The sequence below is a fragment of the Chinchilla lanigera genome, unplaced genomic scaffold (assembly GCF_000276665.1).
Source record: "Chinchilla lanigera isolate Chin_1 unplaced genomic scaffold, ChiLan1.0 scaffold00076, whole genome shotgun sequence".
In the NCBI taxonomy this organism is placed as follows: Eukaryota; Metazoa; Chordata; class Mammalia; order Rodentia; family Chinchillidae; genus Chinchilla; species Chinchilla lanigera.
The window spans coordinates 213,723-223,630 of NW_004955477.1; the positions used below are offsets into that span (position 1 = coordinate 213,723).

At 34.2% G+C, this 9,908-nt stretch overlaps 1 protein-coding gene across 6 annotated transcripts in view; it reads right to left on the reverse strand.

The window, feature by feature from the left end:
• The window catches only part of Ate1 (arginyltransferase 1), a 155,273-nt gene that overhangs the window by 87,097 nt on the left and 58,268 nt on the right, over nucleotides 1-9,908 (reverse strand). For all 6 annotated transcript variants that reach the window (XM_005401915.2, XM_005401916.2, XM_005401912.2 and 3 more), the window contains one exon: nucleotides 1,798-1,979. In XM_005401915.2, coding sequence (XP_005401972.1) covers nucleotides 1,798-1,979 — 182 coding nt within the window. The remainder of the gene's footprint in view (nucleotides 1-1,797; nucleotides 1,980-9,908) is intronic.

The following is a 9,908-nucleotide window of genomic DNA, read 5'->3' on the forward strand; positions in this document are numbered from 1 at the left end:
GGGGGGGTGGAATATCAAGATGGAGAACTCTATACTGTGGGCCACTGAAATACATACCAAAAATCAATTATTAGGGGATATAAAAAGAACAAAGACATGCTATGCACGTGTGCCAATTCTCTGCAACGAATGTAATCATTATGTACTACAAGTATGTACCAATAAAACTTTAAAAAGTACAATTATTAGACCAGATTTTTTAAAAACTCAAATTGCTAATTTAAAGAAAAAGCAACTTACTCTATATTTATAACTCAAAAGAACCATACACACAAAATATAAAATAATCTGGCTGAATACTTCATCATGAGTAAAAATGTTAGCATGAGACACAAAGATTAAGAAATGAAAGAGAAAAATAGAGAAAAAAAACCAGATGACTTCCCAGACAACAAAAAGTAAAAAAATTCCAGACACTCCTTCCCATCTATACCACAAGCACATACAGAGAAGCAGGAATAAAAACAGAAACAAATATTTTGATGAAGAACCCAATCTTCTTACCATCAAAAGATGTTGGTCTTGCATTACCCATGTTTGCAGCCAGGGTCATAAAAAGAAAATTATTTTCTAATGAGGGTCACAGATTCAAGCAGCCAGCCAGAAATTCTCCATTCCTGTTTGGTATACATATTCATGACCCCATAATGACCTTTTTTTTTGGTCTTTTTGAAACAGGATCTCACTATGCAATTCACGCTGGCCTTGAACTCGCTTTGTACCCCAGGCTGACCTCGAACTTGCAACAATCCCCCTTCCGCAGCCTTCCAACTGATGGTATTACAGGCATGTGCTACCATGTCTGGCTAGCCCATAATGACTTTTTAGTCACATATATAACATTGTGGTGCCATCAAACTACCGTGGTACCTTGGTTCACAAATGCTTTACGAAACAATTTCCTCCACAAACAGAAGCATTTAGCAAAAATCTTATTTCTGTCTGCAAACCCTACTTCTAGTGACAAATCCCACCATAGCCATCCTTCCTACACAAACACAAACACGGCCATCTTTTCCAAAATCACTGAAAAACCAGGCGTGGTGGCGCATACCTGTAATCCCAGCACTCAGGAGGCTGAGGCAGGAGCACTGTTGTGATTTTGAGACTGGCCTGGGCTACAAAGTGAGCTCAAGACAGCCTGAACTACACAGTGAGACCCTATCTCAAAAAACAAACAAACAAACAAAAAATCATAGAAAAAATAAAGTTTATGAACCATGGTACCACTGTATACCACCTAGTGACACTGCACCCATCTTTGTTTGTATAACTACATCCAACCATCTGTACACAACCACAAAACTACCTACTCTTTCACAGAATGTGTCCCTGTCCTTAAGTAACAAGACTATCTAACTATATTTCTATCAGCAGATTCATATTGCTGTAATTCATTAATACTACATTAACTTTTAATTAGTGAAAAAATATATATGCTAGTGATGACAAGACTATAAACAATATAACATTCAAGGAGGATAAAGGGTTCTGATTGGGGAGCTTAAATAAATCTATAAACTAAACAACGAAAGCATTCCCAAATCTATAGGTTTCTTATATACAAGAGTGTACAGAAACACTAAAAAGCTACACTAGAGAATTACCATTAGACAGTAGCATCAGTTCTGAAGACAGAACTTCTAAATACCAATATAACTTAAGGACCACCATAGCAACAAATTATAATATACTGTCAAATAAGGTTTCTACGGTTACATAATAAAATATAATCAAATGAGTAATTATTTGAAGTTCTATGCAACTCATTATAACAAACAGAAAAAGTGATCTTACCGTAATGCAGAGTAGACACCCAAGGACAGAAATGAATAATCAGGGTCATAGTACAAATATACAGAGGACACACAGTATGGAAGGATGTCAATCACCCCCACAGCAATAATCTTTCCATCAAGCCAGTACTGCTGGTGAAAGGAGCCATAACCACATTCTGGTCCAGTAGGGGGGTTCTCTGCCTAGGAAAAAGTAGACATACCAATATGAACAGTTTGCCACTTTTTTCTGAATATTAAAAAATCTCATAATTCATCTAGTATACTCAAGTTCACTAAGTCCTACAATTTCTTCTCTGTTGCCATCAACTTCCCCAGTCACAACGTATATTAAGTTGCAAAACATTTTAATAACAAAAACAAGGAGGAAAAAAGGAAATAGGGAGAGAAAAGGGATGGAGAGGATGCTTAACATGCACAGAGTTGCAGCTAGAGAGGATGAATAACTTATAAAGTTATCTATCACAGCAGGATAGCTATGGTTGACAAAAATTAACTGAGTATTTCAAAACAGCTAGTACAGAGAATTTTGAATGATCCCAACACAAAAAAATGTCTGAGTGACAGATATGACATTTATTCTGATCTGTTCATTATACACTGTATATGTTTTGAAATGTCAACTGTATCCCATAAATTACATATGATTATGTCAATTAAAAATAAAATACTCTAAAAAGAAAGTGAGGAATTTGCAAGTTTTCTTAAACTTACTGGTTTTAATACTGACAGTGAAGTTATGATTTTGCAAGATAAATAAATCACTATTAAACTATATTCTTTGTTTCATACACAGGTAGAAAGAAATAATATGTGAAAGATAAAGTAAAACAAGAGGGCTGGGTCAGAAAAAAGTGGTGTGCTACAGCCAAGGAGGCCTGTTCTGTGACTACCCCAACACTGAGAAGCCGCATGATCCCGCTATTCTTTCCAGATCTGAACTCTCATGTAAGCACAAAGTATACTGTGGCACGGATTATTAGCTAAAGGAAAATGATTTCTTCATCATTCTTAGTGCAACTCGAATCCCAGAGAAGAAATCTAAGTATTCCAGAGTATAATAATCTTTTCATAAATTGGGCTGATTAAAGGACATTTCTCATTTTAAAATTCAACATGATTTTAAATATAACTACTTAAATGAAAATCATATAATAAAATTTATGAAGCAACATAAAAACACTTTATTAGAAACTGAAAAGATGTCAGAGATAAATAATTTAAGTGAATAAATGCAATACAGATTGTGTATCATTTCACACAGTTAAAATCACTGGAATATACATGGAAAAAAACAAAGAAGAATAAAGAAAAGTTTAAATATCAGATTTACTAATACTAAAACTAGAAAAAAATTATGAGGAAGCAAATCTACAATTTAATATTGTTCATGAACATACATGCAAAAATCTTCAACAAAATATTAGGAAATTGAATCCAATGTATATAATTATATACCATGACCCAGAGAGATTTATTTCAGATATTCAGGGCTTTTTTCTCATCCAATCTTCTCGTTTTATTTTATCTTTTATGTATCATTTCTTTCCACTTGTGTATGGAACAAAGAATATCAGTATGAGAAAAACAATTTTAAAAAGGAAAAAAAAGGAGGACAAGGGGAAGAAATTAATATAATCTACCACATCCACAGGGCTAAAACAAGAAAAATCATTATGACCACATCAATTGATGCAGGAAACACATTTGACAAAATCTATTTATAATTAAAAACTCTTTTTAAAAAGCTCTTAAACTAGGTATAGAGGAAAACATTCTCAATTTGATAAAAAATACAAAAGACCTAAAACTGATACCTCATTTCATAGTAATATAATGAACAAACCAAGGATATCCTCTCTGATTTCTATTCAGCATCGGACTTGAAATTCAGGCTAGTATAATAACACAAGAAAAGAAAATATGGGTATTCATATTTTCTATGAAGAAATCTTCATAACAACATAAATTCACCTTATTCTGTATCACCTCCACCTTCCGAAAAAGCTGCCATTTCTACAGATGACATGCTTATATAGAAAATCCCAAAGAATCAACAGAAAAACTGGAAGAAATTATATGTAGTTTCCAGAATACAAAGTTAACATACAAAAATCAACTGTTTTACTTATATCAGAAATTAATAGAATTTAAATTAAAAACACAAACGACTTACAGTATCATGAAAAAAACTAACATATATAGAATCTATATGTAGAAAACTATAAGATGAGAGGAATTAAAGAAGCCTAAATAAATGGGAAAATATGCATTATGGGTTGGGAGACTAAATACTGTTAAGATGTCTATTTTTCTCAAACTGATGTATAGACACTGAGTACCCAATAAAAGTCACAGCAAACTGTTTTATGTATACTGACAAATTTATTCTGAAGTTCACAGGAAGAGACAAAAGACAAGCAACTGTCTTTACAACAAATGGTGCTGAAACAAAAGATATGAACAAATTCTTCACCAAAATAAATGTACAAATGGCAAATAAGCATAAAAAAATGTTTAACATCATACACCACCAAGGAATTACAAGTTTAAACAACAGGTGGGAACATTCAGTACTCCTGGCTCATAGCTGTGGTACATTTCATGCAGACTCTCTAGCTGTTGGTTCCAGTGGTACCTGGGGTCTGAAATCCCTATAAAGCCATCTATTCCTGAGCTTTTCTGTGTTGAAGATTTTCAATTACTGTTTCAAATCACACTATTATTGGTACACCAAGCTGAATGGTTATTCATGCACCAAATGGTTATTCACGCACCTTATCTCCACAGAAGCTAAGGAAATCAGTGACAGGGTCCAACACAAATGAACTGAATAGGATAAAGTAGTAAACAATACTTCTTGACACATAAAGTCAAGAATATATCACTAAAAAACAGAACCTAAATAAAGAAATCTTCATAACAACATAAATTCACCTTATTCTGTACCACCTCAACCTTCAGAAAGAAAGAGACAGAAAGAGAAAAAGAGGGGAGGGGAGGGGAGGGGAGGAGAGGAAAAAGAGACAGAGAAACAGAGAGAGAGAAAGAAGGGAGGGAAGAAAACAGGATAAGAAAATACCTCCAAAGACTCCCAATTTTCTCAAACTGGGCCCAAGGGATACTAGTAAAGAGATAAGCAAACACCAGATAGCTGAGTTATATGAAATGATGACAGAGTAAGCAAAATAATTTGTTAAATTCAAAGATGACATAACTCAAAAATAGTGGAAAAAAAAAATCAAACAAACCAACCAATGTAGTTATGGAATAAATAAAAAATTGGAAGAGCAGGCCAAAATGATTTAAAATATAAACGACAACTTTACCAAAGAGACAGACTCCAAAACACACGTCAAAGAGAAATCCTGGAGATAAATAACTGTGTTGAATTGATAAACACAAGAAATAACCAATGTGAAGATAGAGTTTCAGAATTTGAGGACAAAATGGAACCACATGATGACATGCTAAGAGAAACCTTAAAAAAATGCTAAAACCAAGAAAAATTCACCCAGTAGCTACTAGATGATAGTCAGAAGACTAACCAAAAGCTCACTGGAGTTAGAAATTAGAGAACAGAATAAATGAAATTTAAAAATCTGTTTACAAAACATCAAAGCATAAAACTTTTCAGGACAAGGAAACAACTCAACATACTGGTAAGCAAAGCTTATAAAATACCAAATGAACTACAATAAGAAAGGAAGCTCTGCATAACACGTTAGTTAAAAAATCTCAGAAGTCCAATGCAAAGATAGAATCATAAAAGCTGTCAGAGAAAAGCAAAACATTTTTAAAGGTAAACTCAGACTTACAGATTTTTCAACAAAAATTTTAAAGGCTAAGAGAGCTTGGAGTGAAGTATTTCAAGTCCTAAAATAAAACAACTTCCAACTCAAACTAGTATATCTTGCAAAACTATCTTTCAATATTGATGAAGAAATAAGGGCATTCCATGACAAAGAACACTTGAAGAAATTTATGAACACCATATTACAGAAAATAATATGCAAGAATATTATATCATAGGCAGTGACAATGAAGCCCCTACAAAGCCAAAAAAAAAGCTGAATAGAATGAATACATCATGCCAAGTGAGTACTTAAACAAAAAGGGGAAAATAGTCAACAACAGAAAAACAAGACAATGACGGGAGTAAGAAAATATCTAATAACGCTCAATGTAAATGGCATCAACTCCCCAGCTAAAAAACACAGACTGGTAGACTGGATCAGAAAACAAAATACAACCATCGGAAATAAACAAGAAAATTGTAGATAGAAATTCAAAGGGTAGAAAACAATATTCCATGCACCACGACACCAAAAGCAAGCAGGGCAATAAATTTTAACCTCAGGCAAAGGAAATCTGAAGCTAAAAATGACCAGAAAAGGCAAAAAAGATCACTACATATTAGTTAAGAAAACAATTCAAAAGGAAGAGTAACAATTGTAAACATACATGCGCTGAATATCAGTATACCTCACTTCATAAAACAAACACTCCTGGACATAAAAGATCAAATAACACCAACACAAACATAGCAGATGCCCTCAATATCCCACTATCACAAACAAATCAACTAAACAAAGAATCAGTGAAGGAATATCAGAGATGAATCACACCTTTGAACAAATGGACTTAATGGATATCTACAGAGTATTCTACCCTACTACAATAAAATACACATTCTTCTCAGCAGTACACAAAACTTTCTTCAAAACAGACCACACCCTAGGTCCATAAAGTCTGCCCAAATACAAAACAAATCAAAATCATCCCATGTACACTATCAGACACAACATACTGAAATTAGAAACCAATCACAAAAGAAATCACAGAAATTTAACAAGCATCTGGATATTATATGACATACTCCTAAACACGCAGTGGGTCACAGAAGAAATCAAAGAAGAAAATAATTCATAGAATCAAATGCCAATGCCAGTACAACATACCAGAACCTATGGGATACAATGAAAGCAGTCCTAACAGAAAAGTTTATTGCTGTGAATGCTCACATTAGAAAAACAGAACTCAAATAAATAACCTAATGATGCACCACAGACAATAAAAAAAACAGGCACAGTCCAAACCCAAACCTAGTATGAGGAGGGAAACCATAAAGATCAGAGTGGAAATTAACAAAATTGAGACTAGAATGACAGTAAATGAATGAATGAATCAAAGAGATGATTCTTTGAAAGAATAAAATACCTAGCGAAACTTACCAAAAGAAGGAAAGAAAAGACACATATCAATGCAATTACAAATGAAAAAGGCAAAATCAAAATGGGTACCACTGAAATCCAAAAGATCATCAGTAATTACAATGAAAAACTGTATGACAACAAACTGCAGAATCTTCCAATGAAGAGATTATTAAACACATCTAAATTACCAAAAATAAACCAAGAAGACATAAAGACTGTACTGGGTTTATTAGTCCAACTGCAAAACAAGTATCTGTGAGTCATATTACGTACGACTACAACTAAATAAATAGAGAAGACACAAATCTCTCATATAGAAGAATTCTAAATGATTTACACAGTTCACACTGGAAAAAGAGGGGAGGGGAGGGGAGGGAAGACACAAATCTCTCATATAGAAGAATTCTAAATGATTTACACAGTTCACACTGCAGACAGGAAAAGTATAACTCACTACTTGGGTGTAAGCTGCATGTAACAACTTCCTTCCAAGTAGTGTAGTATGGAAGGAGGAAAAAGGAGTCATTGTACAGGTAACCAAGGTCAAGCACAAGAGGGCTTTACCAAGATGCTAGCAGTATCTAGAGTTCTAAAGCTTCCATTGTCATTGTTAAGATATTATTGAGGCAATAACTTTCAGGAGGTTCCACCAAGCATAGTAACATATTATGTCAAAACCGAGTTTTGGTATTCAATATTACACATAGATTGCTCTTTAAAAATATTTACTATTTTCTAGAAAAACATACAATTTGAAGAGTAGAGCAAATGAACAAACAGAAGCACTAACCAAAAGGAAACGGGAACAACTACTACCCTGTTATAACTACACCTGAATTGACATCAATATTCTAAAGTGCCAATGGACTTGAGGCCTATTTACCTGCCCAGAAATTAGAATACTCCAACTATGTAACAAGAAATAAGTCCATATGGACTACACAATTTTATGAAAACTGTCTTTTAAATGTAAGCCTTGAGGCTTATGGGAATGAAGCTCTATGCCTTTAAAACTAATCATAAAGGAAAGAAGCCACAGCATCGACACAGGGACAGAGAAAAACTGTCAGTTCATTATGTTTAAGGTGGGCAGCCTGTCATATGTCAAAAAACCTGCAAGTCAAAAGCTAATTAGATGACTCTGAAATGAATGTAAACTCCTCCATGATTTCAGTTTATGCTTCATTCTAGGACTCATTAATTCTAATGTTTATGTTCATTCACCCATTTATTCATTCAAAAAAGTATTTATCAAGAACATAGTATGGGCTCAGTGAGGATATTTTCAATAAATAAATAAGCAATACATTCTATTTACTAAATGAAAATCAGTCCTATCTGTACTAGCTTGAAACTTTTTTTTCTCATCGCAATTATCTCCACAACTTCTGATTTTCATGTCTCTTGTTCCTAGACCACCATCTTGATAACCTGGCTCACTTATTTCACAGGTTTTTTTCTCCTGTGTCTCTAGTTATAACCAACTTGTCCTACCACAAGTATTATTCCTGCTTCTCAATTCATGTGAAACCTGAGTCTTCTCCATCCGTGACGTATTTTATATAAAAGGGTCTGTCTCATAACTATTTAGGAAAGAACAAACCATATACTTATCTACTCTGATGACCTTCACTTCATAGATGAGCAAATCTGAAATCCAGGAGTTAATCAGACAGTACAGTGATCACAGAAACAGGGAGTTACAATTGTCGCACAAACTGGCCTCTTAGCTCCTAGATCAATGTTTTTCTTTTACCCTACTTACAAAAGCCAGCCAATCAAACACCATTAAATAAACTCATTTTCAAACACCCCTCTTTATAGCTAAGTCAGTAAATACATGAACATTAAAAATATTATTTCCTTAAAGGATGCATTTTTTTTTGTTCGTTTTCTTGAAGTTGTTTTTGCTGTACTCCCTTTCTTTCCAACATGACCTTTGATAATTAAAACATAAATGATTTGTGTTTCTCCCTTGTAGAACCTTCAATGAGCTAATAAAGGAATTTGTATTTCAAAAATGGAAGAAAATCCAAGTAAAGCAAGTAAGAAGTTATCTTCCCCAAAGTACCCCTGGTTGTCTCAGTCCTACTGGTGAATAATGTTCAATAGTTCCCAATTTGGTTAGTACAAATCACTACAAAGTTTTCTACAGGTATGTGACAGTTATGGAGAATGGCTTGGCAGTAAATCTGAGATACTGATTCTTTCTGCCTTCTTTGAAGCTAGAGTAGCCAGAGCCCATTCTTTGCGTAGGAAACTCAGGGGAAAAAATTTAGTGCCCACTCTCCAAAATAAACTTGACACGCACAGCATGAACAAAAAAATGGGGCATATTTAATTTTTCTAAAATGTATTACAATGTATCTCTTACTTGCTACTTCTCCAACTCTTTTAATGAAACTGAAAGGGAAGTAATACTCCCAAAGTCATTCCTGGAAGCAAGCATTCCCTGATACCAAAACCAGACAAAGATCCAACCAAAAAAGACAACTGCAGGCCAATCTCCTTAATGCACATATACACAAGAACTCTCAATAAGATACTGGGCAAACAGAATGCAGCAAATCATCAAGAGTATTATACACCATGACCAAGTTGAATTCCTTCCAGGGATGCAGGGATGGTTCAACATATATATGCACATCCATAAATGTAACACACAACATTAACAGAGCCAAGGATAAAAACCATATGATCAGCCAGGTGTGATGACACACACCTGTAATCCCAGCACCTAGGAGGCTGAGGCAGGAGGACTGCTGTGAGTTTGAGGCCACCTTGGGCTACAGAGTGAGTTCAAGACCAGCCTGGACTACAAAGTGAGACCCTGTCTCAAAAAACCAAAACAAACAAAAAACCATATAGATGATCTCAATAGATGTAGAAAAAGCAT